The sequence below is a fragment of the Hippoglossus stenolepis genome, chromosome 9 (assembly GCF_022539355.2).
Source record: "Hippoglossus stenolepis isolate QCI-W04-F060 chromosome 9, HSTE1.2, whole genome shotgun sequence".
In the NCBI taxonomy this organism is placed as follows: domain Eukaryota; kingdom Metazoa; phylum Chordata; class Actinopteri; order Pleuronectiformes; family Pleuronectidae; genus Hippoglossus; species Hippoglossus stenolepis.
Genome location: NC_061491.1, coordinates 16,929,288 through 16,950,638, shown reverse-complemented (window position 1 = coordinate 16,950,638; position 21,351 = coordinate 16,929,288). Strand labels below are relative to the sequence as shown.

General features: G+C 40.2%; 2 protein-coding genes across 5 annotated transcripts in view; one reads left to right on the top strand and one right to left on the bottom strand.

Moving 5' to 3' along the window:
* Positions 1-617: 617 nt before the first annotated feature.
* On the top strand, positions 618-10,714 carry gna14a (guanine nucleotide binding protein (G protein), alpha 14a). The gene is made up of 7 exons (XM_035165406.2): positions 618-1,039; positions 6,520-6,704; positions 6,847-7,001; positions 8,138-8,266; positions 8,359-8,488; positions 8,594-8,747; positions 9,374-10,714. The coding sequence occupies exons 1-7, from the start codon at positions 919-921 to the stop codon at positions 9,562-9,564; spliced, it is 1,065 nt and encodes a 354-aa protein (XP_035021297.1). The 5' UTR covers positions 618-918; the 3' UTR covers positions 9,565-10,714.
* vps13a (vacuolar protein sorting 13 homolog A) overlaps positions 10,701-21,351 on the bottom strand; it is a 36,238-nt gene continuing 25,587 nt past the window's right edge. For 2 of the 4 annotated variants that reach the window (XM_035165402.2, XM_035165403.2), the window contains 21 exons: positions 20,834-20,966; positions 20,465-20,522; positions 20,114-20,285; positions 19,472-19,625; positions 19,146-19,292; positions 18,933-19,014; positions 18,771-18,840; positions 18,111-18,225; positions 17,900-18,013; positions 17,630-17,775; positions 17,422-17,503; positions 17,202-17,315; positions 16,975-17,050; positions 16,582-16,745; positions 16,332-16,377; positions 16,042-16,165; positions 15,643-15,757; positions 12,748-12,833; positions 12,403-12,526; positions 12,083-12,157; positions 10,701-11,982 (listed from right to left, as the gene is read on the bottom strand). In XM_035165402.2, coding sequence (XP_035021293.2) covers positions 11,932-11,982; positions 12,083-12,157; positions 12,403-12,526; positions 12,748-12,833; positions 15,643-15,757; positions 16,042-16,165; positions 16,332-16,377; positions 16,582-16,745; positions 16,975-17,050; positions 17,202-17,315; positions 17,422-17,503; positions 17,630-17,775; positions 17,900-18,013; positions 18,111-18,225; positions 18,771-18,840; positions 18,933-19,014; positions 19,146-19,292; positions 19,472-19,625; positions 20,114-20,285; positions 20,465-20,522; positions 20,834-20,966 — 2,248 coding nt within the window. In that variant the 3' untranslated portion in view covers positions 10,701-11,931. Of the gene's footprint in view, positions 11,983-12,082; positions 12,158-12,402; positions 12,527-12,747; positions 12,834-12,873; positions 13,473-14,778; positions 14,824-15,642; positions 15,758-16,041; positions 16,166-16,331; positions 16,378-16,581; positions 16,746-16,974; positions 17,051-17,201; positions 17,316-17,421; positions 17,504-17,629; positions 17,776-17,899; positions 18,014-18,110; positions 18,226-18,770; positions 18,841-18,932; positions 19,015-19,145; positions 19,293-19,471; positions 19,626-20,113; positions 20,286-20,464; positions 20,523-20,833; positions 20,967-21,351 lie in introns of those variants that run through there. The other 2 variants (XM_035165404.2, XM_035165405.2) reach the window with 2 other exon arrangements.

The window sequence follows — 21,351 nt, the reverse complement described above, 5'->3', positions numbered from 1 at the left end:
CACAGTTACACACAACACTAAAGAATATTCGGTTGGGCCTTGACGGAGATGTGTGCTCTGCAGAGTGCTATTCTAAGGACTGGTTAGAGAACACGCATTCACATTTACTGTTGGATGATATGCTCATTCATAAATTCTGCAGGTACTACATGGAATTTGCTTCTGGTCTCTAGATGACTGAAAAGTGCAGAAGATGTTAAATTGCTCATGAGCCCAGGAAACAACCTATATTCACTCACTCAAGTTTGACCCTCACGACCCCTAGTGGCCGCCAGGAGACAGCGCAGTGTCAGAGGATGTGTCACACCCTGATGTCACTATAAAACATGTGTGACGTGATGGTATGAAAACATATAAAGACAAATAACTGTCAACCATGTTACCAGTTCAGATACATGACGCCTTTGGCTCCTTCTTTCTACTTGGCACATTTGCGCAGCTTTCTCTGGTTGAAACCAAGTGTCCACACTCCTCTATTCATATTTGACCACTGTATTCATCTTGTCCCTGTTGCGTAGAGACAACACAGTGCACGTGCTGATGTTCACTTCCCATTTTATCCCTGCTTCTATTTGCAACTGTTGCCACGCCCTAACGAGTCGCCTGAATAAAGTTCAACAAGTGACCTCCAGCTTCAGACCAACCGCAGCTCTGGTTCCGAAAAAGTTGTTCTCTTCTACAAGGATTCAACCACTGACTAGTCATTTAAAAACCTTAAAGTCACCTCCTCGTCCTCTTCTTCACTCAACTCATCCTTTCATTGGGATTCGAGTGGGAAAAAGAAGGAATTAATTTCAGAGATGATCTGCATCCTCTTCCTCGTCCTTTGTGAGGTGTGAGAGGGAAGAAGCCGCCTGTTTTCATTGTGACAGCAGAGGATCATTGGAGAGCAGACAGGTCAGTTTCTGGGGGGAAGTGATGGCTGGATGTTGTGCGTCGGCGGACGATAAGGAGAACCAGAGGATCAACGAGGAGATCGAGAAGCAGCTGCGCAGAGACAAGAAGGACTCGCGCCGGGAGCTGAAGCTGCTGCTGTTAGGTGAGCACCAGTCACACCACCAAGAGTCAGTCTCACACAAAACATATCCAAAAGGAAGTAAGGGACACTAGAGAAAATGGGGATTTGGTCTTAATGAATGAAACTTGGTGCGTAAAGATTGTGCCATAATAGGATCTTTGGTTTTGAAAGATCGTTTTTATGTCACAATCTTTACGCACCAAGAGTTTCATCCCAAAGTAAGTGAGTGACACCGGTGAAAATGAGGACGTGGTCTTGGGGATGAAACTTTTAGTGCGAAAAATTATCTTTCAATTATCTTTTATGTTGATACTTGGGTTTACACCGTGTAGTGGCAGTGACTGAATGTAATGCTGCTCCAAAAATAGCTTTCAATTTGCTATGACTGCTTCCTGACCACACCTGGACACACATCATGGCAGGTGGAGCAGCACCCAGCAGCATGGCGATTTCCTGTATTTTATTATAGGGAACGGAATGGCTACAATACTCATACATGTCATGAATAGTGAGGACGCACAAGTTTCATATCTAACTGTTCTTGACGTTTCCTTCCTCCTCATCCCTCGTGTCTTGTCTCCGGCTGTGGTGCACTGGCACTGGCTTCTTCCCACAAACATTCAGAGTGTGCGCGCTGCTGCGCTCCACGGCCGTGCCATCAATTTTACGCACTGAACATTTCATCCTTGAGCAAGTTGTCTGCGGGCGTTTTCTCGTCCCCTGTTGTCATAGACTCCAACCTAATGTGAGTTTTGCCAGGATCAGGAAAACTATAATAGTATTGATAGACAGGGTCATTAATCCTATTGGGTCATTTTATTTGTCCTTGTCCTGTGTCATGGTGTTTGGTCTTTTTTAAATGTGAAGATTCTGATGATATAGAAACTCTGCTCAGTTCCTTGAGCTCACTGACCTCCAGCAGGGTCAGGCGTTATATAATATATATATATATATATATATATATATAAAGTGCTCTATATAGAATACATAGGAACATTGACCATCCAAAGCACTTCACAGTTCACACTGTCATTCTGGGTTCCTTCTTGTATCAAACATCTTTGACCAGTGGCGGCGGAAGAATAAACATTTTACTTCAGTAACAGTACAAAAATATTTTAGTCAAGTAAAAGTACCACATTAAGTTTTCTACCTAAGTAAAAGTAAGTCAATACTTGCTTTTTAATTCACTTAAAGTATTTGAAGTCAAAGTACTAGCTGAGTGTAGCCTATTACCTAATGCAAAGGTCTACTACATCATTGTGGCTGAGTCCCGGCCTCTTCTGAATCCATGTCAGGTGTTTCTTCACCAAAGGTTTTAATGTTACCTGCCTGCTCTGTTTGGATTACTGAACCAATTCCCCTCTCTTCATTGATTACTTTAAAACGAATGTAGCTTTGGGAACAACGAGCGGAGCACTTGAAAGAGGAAACAGAGTTTTTGCCACATGGCATCAAGAGAGCGTCTATCAGAGCTTGGTGCCACACCCATTTAAATGCAGGCGTTTGGGAGCACTTCATAGAAATGAGTCACTGTCGAGGCCTCGGTCAGACAGAAGTAGCTGCTGCACGCATCTCATGCAAACATCATGCAAAACCATCCCTGGGCAGGACGAGAGCCGTAGCTTTTCCTCCACCGCTCTCCCACAGGGTGATTTTTCTGGTTGCTGCCCATAAATGCTAAAGCAACATTTACTTTAAATCCAATTTAATTTGTTCTGATAATTAATTTTCCTGCTGACTGTAAAGTAGATGGCCAACACATTGTATAGACAGGATCTGAAAAGGTGCCAGAAATGAATATAGATCATGAGGTGGATTCTGGTAAAGTGTGATGAAATAAAGCAGGAGTAGCAGGTCACCAGAAAAAAAAGATGACTGTGTTCAAAACTCACTCACAAAGAATTAAAAAGTGTAACTTCCAAAAAATGATGAGCCTCCGCGATTAGCAATAGTTCTGTCCACATAACACAGTGAGTATCTTGAATCTTACCCTCTAGTTACATGTAAGATAAGCAAGTCATTTTTTTTAGCGTTCATTTATGAGTCAGAGTAACTCAGAGCTCTCAGTGGATTTCATTATAATGGTCACAGTCAGACCCCCAGAGAGGAAGAGCGGCGGTTCAGTGGTTCAGTGGTTCAGTGGTTCAGTGGTTTTAGGCAACACGGACACGTCAGCGCTGATCTGGACCATCAGGTTTCCAAAGTGTGAGCTGGGCCTCAGTGACTGGAAGTGAAGAAATATTACATTACTCACAGATCATAGCTTAAATACGTGTGATGCGGTTAAAGATGTAGTTCAGAGATACAGTAGTTTGGAGGGATTTTGTTTTTCTCTAATTAAGTAAGGAAACTATGGGGGGGCACTTTTTCCCTGTTGAGTCTGCGGAGAGAACCACAGTCTCAGACTTGAAAGAAACCTGAGCTGTAGATGGTACATTATACAAATATTAGTCATTTGCTCAGCTGCAGTTTGACTGAACGTCATGGACAATATGGAAAAACAAGCACTTTCTGAGCATTTTTACAGAATATCAACCATGTAGTCATCTGCATTTTCATATATGTAGTTATCAGCATTAAGTATGAATACAATTAGACTCAGGCAAGCACCAAACACACGGAGAGAACTGAAATACATATTTTCATTCATGCTAAGGGACAGAAAATGTTAATTATTGGTTTTAGTAATTGAAGAAGACATAACGATGCCATATTGAATGGCTGCTATTTAGAAAAAGAGATTCATTTCCTGTTTATGTTTTGAAGAAAGAAATAATCTGAAACTGCTGAGAAACTGGCAGTATTCAAAAATAAAATGTAAGTTTATTTATAGTTTATTATTTTGAAACCACCTGATGCTTCTGCTGGAACTTGTATGACATGTATGAAATATTTGTGAAACTGTCACAGAATAACATTGTCTGCCAACGTAGATCACGGTAAACAGCTACACTGATATATACGTACAGTGTAAATTATAATAATAATAATAATACAATTTATTCATGAAAATAATTTGTGTGTAAAAATGTGAGTGTGTAGTTCTTATCTCAGAGATAAAAACTCTGCATTCATTCAAGCAGCCGACATCACGTCATGTCGCTGAGTCATCCGTGTGTGTGTGTGTGTGTGTGTGTGTGTGTGTGTGTGTGTGTGTGTGTGTGTGTGTGTGTGTGTGTGTGTGTGTGTGTGTGTGTGTGTGTGTGTGTGTGTGTGTGTGTGTGTGTGTGTGTGTGTGTGTGTGTGTGTGTGTGTGTGTGTGTGTGTGTGTGTGTGTGTGTGTGTGTGTGTGTGTGTGTGTGTGTGTGTATTGAATGTGAATGGGGATGAATGGGGTATGTGTGGTGACATCTGTGGTCAGTACTGAACACACCTAGCAAAACAGTAAAACACCACATTGTTCGACTTAGACACACACACACACACACACACACACACACTCAGATGTGCACAAAGACACAAATGTAGGCAAATAAACATTCTGTGGTTATGATATTATATTTATATGTACCCACCTGGGACAAATTCTGTCATATAATATGAAGCATACAGTAATCTATAGGGTGGTTCACTGACAGAGCTATTAAGTTATCAGTCAATTACTTTGAAGATTAAGATTAACACTGAGTTTATTGGAAGCCAACTCTCTCTGAACAAGCAAAACATAGCAGACATGCATGATCACCCCCACCCCCACCCCATCTCCAAGAAACTTGACTTGTAAACAAGGTGCATTCAAATGCAGACGATTTGTCTAAGCCTTGTTTACGAAGATGTAAAGACTCTTGAACTTCATGAAGTCATGCAAAGCATCCAGGAAACCAGAAAACTGGTGCCACTGCTCATGGCAGACAAGTCGTCATGACATTAACAAACATGACGACTTCCAATATTCAGGACTGTTAAAAAACTCACATTTGTTAAACAAAAAGATTCAGTGTCATCTAATCTGAATGAGAAAATTAGGAGCTTATGCTGTAAGAGACTCTGAGACTCTGTGTGTGTGTGTGGGTTTGTAAACCTGCTTTCAGACACGCACTTAACATGTTGTAGATCCTCGGTTTCTCAGGAGGAAGTGTGTGAATGCAAATGTCAGAGTGAGAGGCTCTGCAGTTTATGCTTGACTTTATCTGCCTGACCTCCATGTATAAAATCCAGGAGAATTTGATGTAAGAACACAGCATGGGATCCCCCGCTGGATTCACGGGTCATGTCTGATAATGGCTTTAGAGAGAGAGAGAGCTGATTATAAAACAGTTGTAGAACATGTGGATCAGTGCATTTGGAATCGATAGTATTGAAATGTAAAGATTGTACAGAGTGTCGTATCTTCAATTTCACAATTCAGTCATGGTGTTCCACAAGGGTCAATCCTGGGTCCTTTGTTATTCTCAATTTATATGCTGCCCTTAGGTCATATCTTCAGTAAACATAAAGTAACATATCATTGTTATGCTAATGACACAGTTATATATTCTGTTATTATTATTATTATTATTATTATAAGCTTGTATCGAAAAATCTCTCTCTCTCTCTCTCTCTCTCTCTCTCTCTCTCTCTCTCTCTCTCTCTCTCTACAGAGCCCTAACACATTTGCTCAGCACTTTAATCCACTCTCAGCATTATGCTATTTTGTGTTAAGACCACTTTCCCTAAAAGCTCCAGCTGAAGCTGAAACCCTAGTTATAAACCTGTTATAGTGTCAGTTACTGTGGTTGTGGATGTGGTGGTCACTCCCAGCTCCCTTAAAGTGAAGCACTGGTTTATTTCCACATAGCCAAGGAGGTGCTTCATATCTACAATACACCCAATTTATTTTTAACACCTTCAGTAATCTATTACCTATTAACTCCTTTTATTCTCAACTTCTGGAATCAAATGTTTTCATCTCAGTTTGATTTAAGTCAAAGTGCACCTGGAGAGGACGTCTCTCACCTGCAGCACCCACACGTTCACAGACGTCCTTTTGGCAGTCAAATATACATTCAAATCATTCAGTTTGCCTGTTTATCTAACGAATCAATGGTTGTTACAGGTTGTTTAGTATTTACTCCAGCTTGACTCCGAGCAACGAGTTTCACAGAGACAGACAGAGGACTTTTGTAGGGAAGCTGTCAGATCACAGCGTATGTTGAAGAGTGCTGGAATACGAATACATTTATTCAAGTACTGCACAATCTACACTTTTCGCCACAACTTTGAGGTACTTGTACCGGAATATTGACATTGCAGCAGAATTAAGCTACATCTTTACCCTGATACAGTTCTTCAATATAGATTGCATTTGTAAATTATACATAAAAAATCAATACATTAAAAATGGAATCTCTTGTACTTCTCAGCAGTAAATGAATTATCTCTGTCTTGAACTGAATAATAGCTGGTTTCACTTTTTATGCTCGTCTGTCTGTCCCATTCTTGTGAACACGATATGTTATGATAAAAGTGCTCATATGTAAAAAGAGGTTATTGGATTTAACGGTTGCTGTGTCCACCAGGTACTGGAGAGAGTGGAAAGAGCACCTTCATCAAACAGATGAGGATTATACACGGAGGAGGATTCACAGCTGAGGACAAGAAGAACTACATCAAACTGGTCTACCAGAACATCTACACGTCCATGCAGACGATGATCCGAGCCATGGAGACACTCCATATATCCTTTGCTGATCCCCAGAACAAGGTAGGCTAACTCAAAAGCCCTGGTTTACTTTGGTTAATATTTGTCTTTCCTTTATATTTGATCCTTTGTCAAATTGGAAGTTGGGGAAATCCATTGTATATTTGTCTTATTTGTCTCTGTGTCCGTCTGTGTGTGTTTACAGGGCCCTGCAAACGCCATCCTGGAGTTGGAGGTGGATAAGGTGGAGGATTTGGGTGAAAGCATGGCGACGGCCATCAAGCACCTGTGGACCGATAAAGGAATACAGGATTGCTACGACCGCCGCAGAGAGTACCAGCTGTCAGACTCCACCAAATAGTGAGAGTTACACATTCAGTTAGTTATCTGATAACATCCACTCACTGATCCTGCTCTCTCCTGCTCTGCCACATGGTCATCACAGATTTGATAGAAACTAGACAAATCAACAGGGACACACATACTGTGTAATGCAAAGCAATGCACAGAACAAGGCCTACAAATATTAAAGACAGTCTCAATTAACAGGATATGCTTCAAGTACAAAGTGTGAACACAAGAAAGAAGTAATGCACAATAAATATATGCATTCAAAAATAAAAATGCAGCAGAAAGATTAGAAAAATGCATGGATCACTAAATCACTAAATCTAAACACGAGTTAAACAAGGCAGCGAAGCTTAGAGAGCACAAACAAAAACAGGCACTGTGAGGAACGACTGCTGAAGGATCGACATGCGGCACAGAGACAACCTACAGGAAGTGAGTGTGAGGGCAGGTGCTCTGAGTGCTGTGGCAGGAAGTGAAGCTGGAGTTCATGAACAGAGTTAGTGACAAACAAAATAAAATGAAAGTGAAAGTTCAGTCCGGACGGGTCGTCACAGTAACATTGAAGACACTTAAAGACGACTTCAATATATTTACTGCAAAGTTAAAATTTAAGACTATTTATATTTATATATATATTTATTTATATAAGGGGATTGGCCTCTTTGCATTTCTCGCTGTTACCCTGATTATAGGGTTTCAATGCCTCCTGTTGTAAATACAAAGAGAAACTGTGAATGATAGTGGAATATCAATTATAAATGATCAATTATCAATTAGAAATTATTAAGGACCTGTTTTTGTTTTTTACACTGAAAATAACAACAACTTTTTAGTTGCTATGTTTGGATATACAGTTTAAACTGAAATACGTCATATTTGTTCTCTGTTGTAGTGAAGGACTTTCTCTTTCACTTCCCTTCTATGTCTCTAATGATTTCACATGTGAAAGCAGAACTTATTAACTCATAGACCTCAGCTAACTGCTTCATGTGTTTGTTATAAATGAAGTCATGTTGCTCATATTCTGTTAAATTCTGTGAGTTAGAATATCTTCTGTCCAAATAGCCACAAAATCCAGAATATTCAGTTTCTTTTTTCACTTCTTTTATTTTTCCTGCTGCTTATATTCTGCGCATGTTTTCCAGCTATCTCACCGACCTGGATCGAATTTCTCAGCCGACCTATATGCCCGACCTTCAGGACATCCTCAGAGTCCGAGTGCCGACCACAGGTATCATAGAATACCCGTTTGACATGGAGAATGTCATTTTCAGGTAAGACCCAACATAAAAACGTTGTCTGTAACAGCTCAATTGTTTTACATTGGAACTGATGTGACGTGGTTCTGTGGCTGTTGTTGTGGTAGGATGGTGGATGTGGGGGGTCAGAGGTCAGAGCGGAGGAAGTGGATCCACTGCTTTGAGAACGTCACCTCCATCATCTTCCTGGTGGCGCTCAGCGAGTACGACCAGGTCCTGGTGGAGTGTGACAACGAGGTGAGAGTTCAGTTCGGCAGCAGGTCGATCGTGCACCAGACTTCTGATCCTTTCAAATGTGTCGTCACTACCTGCCTCTTTATGCTCTGAAATGTTTTCTGTCAGAACCGTATGGAGGAGAGCAAGGCCCTGTTCAAAACCATCATCACCTACCCGTGGTTCCAGCGCTCCTCCATCATACTTTTCCTGAACAAGACTGACATCCTGAAGGAGAAGATCATTCACTCTAACTTATGCACTTACTTCCCTGAATTCACAGGTTCGTCAGACTGTGTGTAAAATCATCTTGAAGTGTTAGAATTTTGTTAAGTGCAAAATGATCTCTTTGGTTTCAGACACATTGATATCTAACTAAGGGTTGTGTGAGACCCTGATTCGAATGCCTTAGTGTGGGCATTTCTTAAATAATGAAGAACCCTACATACGTATGTTATCGCCACAAAAAGCAGAGGCCAGAGGTATCGTGCACAGACCCAGTGATAAACTTGTGGTATATGTGGTACATCAAGTGTAAATGGTGACATATAAAATGTTGAAAAACAGACCAGACACAAGGAGAAACAACGATAAGCTGTAGCCAGTGGGTGACTTGTGGGTGCATGAGGGAGGATCACAGTCAGATTCACCATCAGCAGCATTGGGAGAAATCCTACTGTTGTCCATTAAAACATCAATAAAGATGTTACCGTCTGGAGACACACTCTCCAGTAATATTCCCACTGAGTACTAATATTTGCCCGCAGGCAGTATTGGTTTCTCATTATAGTTTTAAATATCTAAAGAACAGGCCGGATCGTTTTCCTTTTCTTTATCTAATTATACAAATCATTTATATGTAGAATTTTCTGACGCCACAGTGAAATAATGTCGACCCCTGAATTGCAGGACCTCAGAAGGATCCTGGAGCAGCTCAGGAATTCATCCTGAAGATGTACCAAGAACAAAACCCGGACAAGGACAAGACTCTGTACCCTCACTTCACCTGCGCCACAGACACAGAAAACATCCGCTTCGTCTTCGTCGCCGTCAAAGACACCATCCTCAGACACAACCTGAAGGAGTTCAACCTGGTGTAAAGAGGAGGAGGAGGAGGAGGAGGAGGAAGAAGAGGAGAGCAGCAGAGGAGACGAAGGGCTTCAGGAGGACAGAGACATGACGAGAGGCTGAATAAGAGAAAATTACATAAAACAAAAAGATCATCTATTTAGGATGAAATATTTTCATTCATTTTCATTTTAAGATTTTATTTTCATGTCCAAATCCAGCCAAAGAGAATATGAACATGTTGTAACAGATATATCCAACCTTTACTGTATATCTGCTGTGATATGTTTCCTGAAGAAGTGAGAATGTGAAAATTAGTGGAAAGTTACATCATGACTTGTTACTTCTTAGATTTAATTTCTGTGTAGAGAAAGTGTGTTTTAATTGATATATAGTGAGAGCGTTAGTACAGTTCAGCCTTGATCTAAAGCAACACTATGCAGGTTTTTCGCCTCATAATAGCAGCTTCAAAATAAGTTTGATGGTTCACTGACTTAGAAAAGGGAGAATGGTGACACTCACTCCCACTCCTCATCCTAAATGTCTGTTCTTGCTCTATGTGGCATGAGCGAGCGGCTCCGATCTCCTGTGAGACTGATTGTCGCAGCTTAAACGGTCAGAATCAGGCCCAACAAGTTCAAGAGTAATGAAATGTTTATAAGTTAAAAAATAATTAAAAGTCTTTAAAAAATATGCCTTAATCTCTAATAATCAGCGAGGAAACTTTTGAGAGTTTGAATCATGGGTAATAACAACTGTTCTGTTGTGTTTCCACTCAGCTCCAGTCGACAGATTGATATGTTTGGTTTTTTCTCTTCACGAGAACACTTTTGGACATTGAGCCCAACAGAATGAATCACGTGTGGCTGCAGGGGGCGCTCTTGCTCAGTAAAAAGTGACATAGTGCTGCTTTAATATTGTGTCGAAATATTTTTTTCCTTAGGCCCGTGTTTGTTCTTTGGCTTATTTACTCAAGAAAGTCACTGAGCTGATCTTGTTTTAAATGTAAATAATCGGAGTTGTGCTTTGAAAAAACTGTTTTGTCTCAGGAGAGATAGAAATTATATTTATGTAGCGTAATTTAAAACAAGCAATTATATTTATGTAATAAAGCGTGCAACTTACATGTTTGAGATTTTCAGGGTACATGCAATAAAAGATAGAGAGCTTTGAAGTTCAAAACACATACTTTATTAATTTTTTGGACAAAAGCAAGAAAAAGGGATAAGTCACTGCAGTGAACATTTTGATCCTCTGAAACATAAATAACAAAATTATTGGCAAGAGAAATATTTAGTCGTATTAAACTGCGATGCACCCGAAACCAAAAGCAAACCTTTAAAATATATGTCAGCGTAAACAGCAGCTGATCACAACTAGCATCCATTTCTTTTTAAATCCTCCACATAGTTGACATCGCATACGTGTGGTATAAAAACATAAAAGTCGTAAAATTACAATTTGCAATGCCATAAAACAGACTATTGTGTTAGGATGTTTATATACAGATAGAATATTATACGAGAATCAATACACAGCAGCTTCATACATGTGAGTATAAAAATAGCATGCGTCTCTAAATCACACACGGAAGAGTCTTTATCTTGAAGAAATGTATAAAAAAGGAGGAACGATATTGAGAAATAAAAAGAAAACAGATTTCCATGATGCACATTTTGAATGAATAAAATTTAAATTAGCTTCCCTTTTGAATAATCCAGTGAAATGAACAGTGCATATTAAATGTGCTACAACAATTATAGATTATTTGGCCTTACTATCATTTGAGCTGTTTTCTAACGCTTGTCATCGGGCCCGGATCTAGAAGTATGCAGGGGGAAATTTCCAATTGCCCACCTGATCTGAGCGGTCTAGATCCGGGCCTGCTCGTTATAGCAGTGTCACATTTCCACAGTGAAATACAACTTGAAATATGTTCAGTGAAAGCAGATGAAATAAGTAACTTAGTGAGGATTTGAGTTTGGCAAGAAGGGCTATGGAGAACTGGAAATCCAAATGTCACCAGCAGACTGAACCAGGTAAACTCAAGACTCAAGCAGTAGTTTTAATAAAATAATTAATTAGATATCCCTAGATGTGTGCGCAAATGAACAAGTGCAAGTAGAGCATGGACCGCGCATCTGTGGTGAATGAATGCTGTTCATTTGCAGCACTACCGTTGGCATGCACAAACCAACTACTCCCTCAGTCTCTCAAGCCCAACACACACCAACAGTCAACATACAACGTGGTTTGTGTGTTTTTTTAGCACTGCTCACACATGGAGGTAAACAAAACGAGCATGCAGTTAAGAACCAAGGCACTGACACACACAGACTGAGTCCGTATATACGTTTTCTTTCTTTTCATTTTCATTGTTTCGCTCCCCTCTCGATGATTCAGTATTTGGGTAAACTGTCTCGTGCGTCCTCCAGTTTGGTTAGAACCCACTGAAATAAAAAAAAGAATCAAAGTTACGTTATAAGGAAAACTGGGATGCATCTTAAAGACGCAAATAGGAGCATGTTAGAGTCAAAATCCTGAACTCACCGTGGCTATCTCAGGAGTTCTGAAGTTTATGATCTTCCCAAACTCTTTGGCATGGAAGACGGATTTTACTCTCTCCTGCAGAACAGAAAACAAGGAACCATCTGTTGAATTACTGTTAATAATCTGTGGTATTAAAGAGTTTACTGTGACCTTTGACCTCTGAAATCTAATACTCTGAGTCCAAGTCAACATTTGTACCACATTTGAAGACGGACAACCCGGAAAACATGATATGTCCACCACCTGGCTGTCGCTGGCGCAGAGGCATGAAAACACTCCTCAGGGTAAAAAGCTTCTGATTTGGATTTAACTTTTTATACCTTGGCCTCAATGCGTAGTCGTCGGTCCTCAACAATCGTCGGGTCCTTGGTGAACTCTTCAAACAGATACTGCCATTCACAGGTCAGCTGACCGAATGTGCCTTTGGTCACAAAGAATATTCCCCTGCAGCAAAAATCACAAAGTTAAAATGGGATAAAAGATTAAGTGTAAGCTATTCAACACCATCCAGTGGGGTTAAATGCACAGGACTCCCATCACTGGTATGGATACTGATTTAACAACTTTTAATAAAGAGCAAAGACATGATAAAATGTCCATTTTAGCAATAACCTTTCAACAATAAAACAGTAAAATGTTCTCTTCAGATGATGAATAAACCTCACCTCTTGGTGATCATGAGGAGATCACAATCATTGACCTTGGCATGAGCAAAGTATCGGTACTTGGCAAAACGTCCATTCTCAATTTTCTGAAAGAAGACAGAAAGAGGATAAACAAAAAACATGAGGAAAGACTACAACCCAGAAAGAAACTAAAATATGTCTATACCAAGTTGTACGCTTCAACATTCTTACTGGAAATAAGCGTAAGCTACTCATGATCCTCCGTGTAAAACGTAACTCGAATGGAAGTGAAAAATGTTGAGGGGTGGTGAGGAAAGATGGCATGAAACAAATGGAAGTTGGAGGTTTAAAAACTTTTTATTAAGAACAAAAATGCAATGAAATGAAATGAAAGGAAACAAATATTTTAAAAAGAAAACAGACACTTGAAAAAAAAAGAATAATAATGAGGAAATAATGGACGACAAACAAACAATGACAAGGTTTCTTTTGTTGGAAATGATAGGGGGAAAAAATCTAAGGTAATGACAGAGAAAAAATAAAGAAAACACAAAAATAAAGAAAACTACAAATATAAATGAAACACACTTTTTAAACTACTCAAAGGCCTTTCTCTAGTTTAAATGTACAAAAGTCGGTGCTGCAGAAAACAAACTGCAGCACCGACTACACACTACAGCTGTCACTACTAGCTTCTAGTCTATTTCCTCATCACTCTCATCCTCTGAGCCACTTCTACTCCATTCAGTGTAGACCAATCTCATCTGTGGACACGACAAGAGAGAAGAGGCAGGGTCAGAGCAGAGAGAGACGCAGCCTGTTTCTACGAGGACACGACTGGACTGTAAGGATCATCTCCACCGTCTCTCTGGCCCTGTTCAGATTGTTTCTAACGTTCGTCCTGAGAAACACCAAATTAGGTTGTTTTCACCCAGTCTTGAGTTTACAGTGTGGGTGTGTGTGTGTGTGTGACACAATCACTGTATGGGAACTGAAAATACATTTGATTCCTAATGAAACTGTAGCACGTAAGAGGACATCAGCTGAATAGTGACCGGATCACTGAGGACGGATGTTAATACTGTTCATTCTTTTATTTTCCCCAAAGTTACCACAGCTTACTGCTTCAAATCTCCTCACGCACGGCTACAGGTTTAAGGTTTACAAGACATCTGTTAATAATAATTAACTGTGACACATCTGATCTCAACTTGCTCCATTGAACAATGTTTTAAAAGCTCTTCGAGACACTCATACGCTTTGTAAAAATGTAAATGGGCCTATAAATGGGATGAAGCTTCACACGCTAATGTAGTGGTTAAATAATAAAATGTAAAGCGCTGCAGGAACTAAAATAATGAACTTTTATGCTCCACTGTGTCAATTGAAGACACTGAGACCAAAGTGAGAGGATGTTTGTCCTTGTATCTCTTAGAGAATATTCTGCTATATTTCTGTTATTTTTCCTTTATCTTGTTGGATTAAGCACAGTTATGTTCGCTTTGCTTTCAGGAGTTTCCTACACGTAGAATAAAGTCGATTATTTTCAGCCACAATGTATTTGTAGAAGATTTCAAACAACAGCTACAACAGGAACACAAAACTAGGCACAAACTGGGGCTTTCACTGGGATCTGTTGTTATTTAGCGGGAGAAGAACAATGAGTTACTAACACATTGAAAGAGACACACACGGTCTGAAGCTGTTGATACAGATGAGTGACAAATAAGAGAGTAAAAGAAAAAAAGTAAAATGAGGAGAAACATGACAAATGAAGTGAATCAGTTTTTGCAGAATCTCTCTGGTAGAGATTTCTTACAAAGGAGCAATGAAGCTGTTGCTCCAAACTTTGCGTTATGTAAATTAATTGTCTGGTTATTTACACCATGTTGTTCTGAGTAAAAGAGACCAAACAGGAAGTAAATATTGTTGTAATGTGTAAATAAAAAAACTGCCAGGATAGCTCATCTCCTAATGGCTGTAGGACTTAAATTTGTCACATATCCGTAAATTTAAGGCAGAATCCTACACACTGAGTCCCAACTACTATCTAAATACTAAAGCTCTGACCTGAGACTCGAATGCAGACACTTCAACCCACTCCATCCAGCATAACTGTTAGACAACGTCAGCACAACAAAGTGACCCACAGCTTAAAGCTTGTCGTTTAAATGAAGCAGCATCAAAACACTTCACTAAAATCTACAGGGAGACTCATGGAACTGGCTTTGAAACACACTCAGGTTAAAGTGCTAATCAACAGCATGATATTAATTCTTCCCTCTAAAACCTTGAGGACAACACTTTCATCCAGATGAAGCTCAATACGCAAAAAAATCAACGATCAACAGAGGAACACAGTGAGGTGGCACAGCACAGTACATCTGCTGCAGTTAAATACACAACATGTTTCTTCCTTTGAATGAGTGAAAACACAAAGTAACTCAGAAAACTTTGCTTTGGAACTGACTGAGTTATCACATTTCTCTCTACTTTCGCTTACTCGCTTTAGTTGCAAATGTGTAATTTCACTTTCGTATAATGCAAACACCCACAGGAGTGTATTTATCACAGAAAAGTGAGCTGACTGGCTCTCTAGTGATGTTAACAGGACGATTAAATCTCTTAAGCAAGTACAACACTTAAGGATAATTAAAATAAAGCAGGCCGAAGGGAGGATGGTTTAAAAGAAATACAAAATTAAAAGCTGAACACAGAACTCCAGCAGCAAACATGAGCACGGTCCCATATGGATTGGTGTCCTTGTTGTCACAGAAATAATAAATACATAATAAATAATGATAAATTCAGTTGCAATGCAGCAAGTCCTGAATCAAAATCTTTCTCATCTCAGTTAAAATACAAACTAATGACCGACTCTTGTTGCCTGAGTCCGACTATGGAGAGCTGGTGATGAAGAGATTTCCGTCTTACCTGGAGCATCTGACTGCCGAGGCCTTCCCTCTCCTTATATGGGCGTATGACACCATCTTCGTGGATGAAGCGAGGTGGACGCAGAGACTGAATGTCTTGTGAAGTCTCTGCCGCCCTAAAAACACGACAAGATGCAGAGATGTCACAAAGATCCTCATGCGTGCACTCAGAAGACAGGGATGCCTACATACATAGACACAGGTTGACTAAAGCACACCAGCATCCAAATTAAACACAGTACATGCAAACACACATATAAAGTTTCTTCACCATGTCCCTAAATGCATGTTCTAAATTCTTCTAAACATATCAACCCACACACACACACACACACACACACACACACACACACACACACACACGTGGGAGTACACACTGCACACACAGAAACAACCATACCTCTTGATCCCTTGAAACGTGCTGCTGGCCATGTCGATAATGCCTCCTGTGGGTCTGGCTACTGCACCGACCAGACCTTTCCCAACACCTTTAAAGAAGCCGGCTGCACCCTCCTTCTGAGCTCCTGCACATCATCATCATCATCATCATCATCATCATCATCATCATCACACTCATGGAAATTAATATGGATACTAGTAGTCGTAAAGCATTTATCTAATCTTCTATAATATTTTATAGCATGTGATTTCTTTATTTTACGATATTCATTTGGTCAAAGGTCAACATACCTTTAATTGGTTTGGTAACGATCCCTGTGATCCCACTCACAAACCCCTGAAATGAAAAAAATCAACTTTACCAAATAGTTTCAAAGCACTTATTATGGCAAAATCCTCCGTGGTCAGTTTCAGGCTAAATTACAGGATCGCTAATATAAATAATTATAATTTCACAATTTCAGCAGCCAGTGTCAAGGGTGGGTCTTTTTTGTTGATATGCAATTTTTTTTTTTACAAACAATAAAAACATTGTACATACAGACACCAGTCCTTTTCCACCCCGGGTCAGCCCTTCTCTCAGGCCACTGGGTTGTTTGTTCATAGCTTCTCGTCTCTTCTGCTGGTAGTCCTCATCCATCGTTATGGCGGCGACGCCCTTTGCCATGGCACCTGTTATCCTGGAGGCCGCTCCTGCTATACCCCCTGCACGGCAGATATGAATGGGTACAAGTTACTATACTGTATGAAATGGCTAGTTGTTTTTTTGCTGGAGAACTGTCACTATGTCTCACTTTATTCCATTTGACTTTGTACTGTATATAAGAATAGATTATAATAGAATAGAACCTATTCTACCCAATTCTATATTCTACTAAATTGGATCACGTTCTATTGAACAGACATATAATATATAGATTAATTTGGTGCTTACCTACGGCTCCTCCCACCAGAGCCTTCACCCCAAGAGCCATTCCTTCAACAAACTCTTCTGGCCCCTGGATGGCTCCCTGGAAAACCCCAGACAAAACATTCAATAGGCTTTCAATAGCTGCTCACACACTTTAGATTCCGGAATGTGCTGAAGGTTTTATTATGATGTATAAATCCAACACTGATATAACATTTTACTGATGGTCTGCTGTTGCATCACATTATTACCTGATAGGGCTCGTAGAAGAAGGCCTCCACTCCCTCTGACAGTCCTCTGATCAGTCCAAAGGGGTTTCCAAGCACATCCAGGCCCAGCACTAACACATACATCTGTTTAATAGCCTGAAATACAGTAAATAGAAACCTGCGAGTCAGCGCCTGGTTTGCTGTGTTTTTTACACTGTACAGCTTCAAAAAAAAATCTTGCATGTGTGTCTGTGTGTGTTACCTGCTTGGAATAATGCCTGATGACCTCCCACTGTAGCTGCTGAGTGGTGCAAAACTGGAAGGTCAACTCAAAGAAGGCCAGCCTGAAATAAATGACATAAATCAGTCGAGTAGCACCATACTCCACCCACAGCGATCACACAAAAATAAACAAACACCACTGTGCACAATTCACGAGTTGTCTACTGGGCCTTCGAGTGCGTTCATACTTGAAGACCACATCTTGCACGTCTGTGAGCGTTGCTCCGATGCTCTTCAGCAGCAGGTTGAGGGACTGGACGGGGATGATTTCTGTATCTCTCTTCAACTTCATCCCGTCGTCTCCTCCTGTGCTCAGAGAGATACTCAGGTGCAGCTGCAAACACAAACACATCAGTAATCATGACTCATATATACCCTGTACCCGTGTCTTAAAAATAGATTATTATGTTGTTTTATCCATGCTTTAATTTGTTTTTCTTTTGAGAGAAGGCACATACCTTGATGGGGGAAATGTGGAAGTACTCGTAGAGGCTGATGGCAGAAGTGTCAGCAGCAGACACATGGTTCAGCTCTGTCTTGATATACTCTATGTCCTTCTCAAACAGCTCCACCTGGAGGAATAAAACAAGCAAAAATAAACGGGATCATGAATCTGAACCAAACACCAAAGCTACGGTAACTCTGAGGGTGTGAATGTGTGTATCTGACCTCTTGTTGTAAGGTCATGGTGCTGGCGTCCTCCGGGGTGAACATGTCCAGGATGGCATACAGGAAGCCCAGATCGAGCTTCAGATCCATCTCTTGAATCAGCACCTTGAAATACCTGTGGCGAACAGACACTTGAATCAGCACTTAGGAGCCAAACTGAGAAAACATTAAAGCTTTTCATATTAAATTAAAGATTCAATGTTGCAGCTGAATACCCCTCACGTCCCCCTCCCCTTCTAAACATGAAAGAGAACCTGTGGTATCCTTCAGTTGTCATAGAAACTCAAAAGGTGTTTAGTTTGTCCAGTTTGGACGACTGTGAAAAACATGGCGGCCTCTGTAGAGAGGACCCTCTCCTGATGTAAATATAAAGCATTTAAATATAAAGGGCCCATTCTAGGGTAAAGAAAACAACAATTCATACAATTTAGATGAAACACACTAGTGAAAACATCACTAAGATTATTTAATATTAAATTTCTGCCAATAGATCCCTTTCATGTAAATCTTACACACTGGACCTTTAATTCAGGAAGAGAGATTTTGTCTTTCCTGCTAAAACTGAATGAAACATAGAAAAGCAGCTTAACATGGAAACAAAAATAAGAAAAAGTGCATCATGAGGAGGGATGAGAAAAGAATCAAGGTGTAAACTTTTACTTGATGCGAGAGATGTCAGAGTGACCTGCTGTTCTGGTCACAATGCTGATATCAGTCAGAGGTTTGGGCTCTGTAAGAAAAAATAAAAATAAAATCACAGTACAGACAAAAACACTGAAGCACATGTAATCCCAATTAAACATACAAGACGGATTAACAGACCTGCGTCCATGGTGATAGACTTCGGCAGCTTTACAGGGTAGAAAACGTAGGGGAAGATGGCTCCTGGCAGCTGATTCTGAATCTGTACGAGGAAAGGACGCACATGTAAAACTGTTGTATGGAAGGAATGAAGAGCAGGCAATGATATGTAGGATCTTAGTGGAGGTAACAAATAAATTTAAGACAAAAAAAAGAAACTATCGTCGTCTTCACCTGAATGCGGTGGATTTGGACTCGGTAAGCGCTCTGTCGTGGCGAGACGCTGTACTCCACCTTCACCCCAGGCAGGAAGTGCCTCCTGAGGGGCGCGTCACACGGCTGCAGCATCCGCATGTCCATGCCATTGGGAGTAAAGGACACCTGGAAGTTACAAACACCGCAAACATTAACCATTAGGCTGCAACAAAATACTATTTTCATTATAAATTCAAACCTACACAGGTTACATGAAATTGTTTTTAGAAAATGTCCAAATTGTATCTATTTTTTTTTACAACATCAAATCAGGTATATTCGATATGGAGTATTTCGGGAGTAACCTGGAAGTTGTTTTCCAGGTCGACGATGGCATGGTCTACAGGAGCAGATTCCATGTAAATTTTGAATCTGTTCTCCAACATCTCAGCTTCTTTAGTGCTTAGAGTCTTCCACCGACTTTTTTTCTTTGGCTTCATCTCCCACACAACGTCAGAGCTACGACAAGAGACAAGAAAGAGCCAAAAAATCATGCAAGTAGCCTACTATGTTTAAAATGTTAGTATTATATTTGTTAACTACAGGTAATAAGTTCTATTGCTATGATGAAATTCCACTGCAACAATCATTTCACACAACAGCCTTCCCTGATATCAGCAGATCTTCAAATTATATGACCTTTCATTTTAATTTTGTTATTCCTGTATACATTAAAATAAAATGTATATTCTGTATTTTGCACAAGCAGAAAAAAAACCCCCAAAAAGTTTACAGATTTATAATTCCAATCTAAATATTTAGGCTGATGATGAAATTTCAACGGAAAATCAGAAAGCCATGTTGACATGTGATTTACAAAACCCACAACGTTGTACAACATCACTTTTTACTTGCATGGTAGTGAGCCATGGTCATGAGATGAAACCTGCCCTATATGATCCAGTCTATACATGTTTGAATGTGTACATATGTTGCTGGATCTCTACCTCGTGATCCCAATAAAGGAGACCTCCTGGCTGCTGCTGTTGTTGACCAGAGACACGCCCATGTTCTTCAGCGACAGGATGATCTCCTGTTCGGCCAGCTGCGCCTTCTCACTCTCACAGAGCAGCTTGAAGATGCGTCGTTCCTCCGTGAACAGCATAACACGCTGGAGACCTTTGGAAACAATCACAAACCATACTGATTTAACACTTTATTTCTCTCAAAGGAAAATCCTTGCTGTCATAAACTGCATTTTTGACATCGTTTGAAATGATTATACGATTGTGTAAAGCTAATTTACAGAGTGCATGTAAGAGGCCTGGGAATCTAATTTCAAGCTTCTTGTACTTTACCTTCATAGAAGGACATCACAAACAGTTTCCCGTCGTTGTTCATGTCCTCACGCAGATCCTACAGGAGCAAGAAAAACAGAATAAAACAAACACTGTTTAAACAAACATCTCTGTTATTCACATTTTCAGTGTGTGTTTAAATCTGAAAGTGTGAATGGTTTTTATTATGCAAAAGATTATCACTTGGTCAGAAAATTGGATAGAAATACTTCATATGATTACAATCACATCACCATAATGTTTTAACGCTAAAAGCTGACTGATTCCTGCAGACAGAGACAAAAGCAGCTTTAGTTTTGACAATGTACTATTTTTATACGTCTTGAATGTAACTACGGCAAAAACATTATTGTGGCTCAGGTATTGTACCTCTTCACTCTTCAGCTTCCCACTGTAGGTGCCACACTTCCAGCACAGCTCTCGGGACCCGGTGGGTTCGGCCCAGGTGTAGTGCACAGTTCTCCCAGGCTCCAGCTCCTCCTGTTCTGTCATTTTCTGAGAGCTGCATGCACACGAAACCCACCCAGACACACACACAAGAAATACCAGCAACAATTGTTGTAAAAAAGTACTGTAAAAATATTCCACAGATTTGAAATGGCAGAGAGCAAATAATGAGAAGCTGACAATGGTAAAGGTCAACAGTAAAACAGGTAGAACAGAGCCCAGCCACCGAGAATCTACCACCACAACAACCAACCAATCCAAAGTACCCGTCTGACAGAGCGCACAAACAAGTTCCATGAACAGACGGAAACATGAGAGAGTATGACAGCACAACGGCCAAACACCCAAAAGTCCCCAATACCTCTCCTGAGGAGATAAGGTCGGATTAAGCACCTTCACAAAGTTTCTGAACTTTTCGGACGAGACAGAGCAGAAATGAG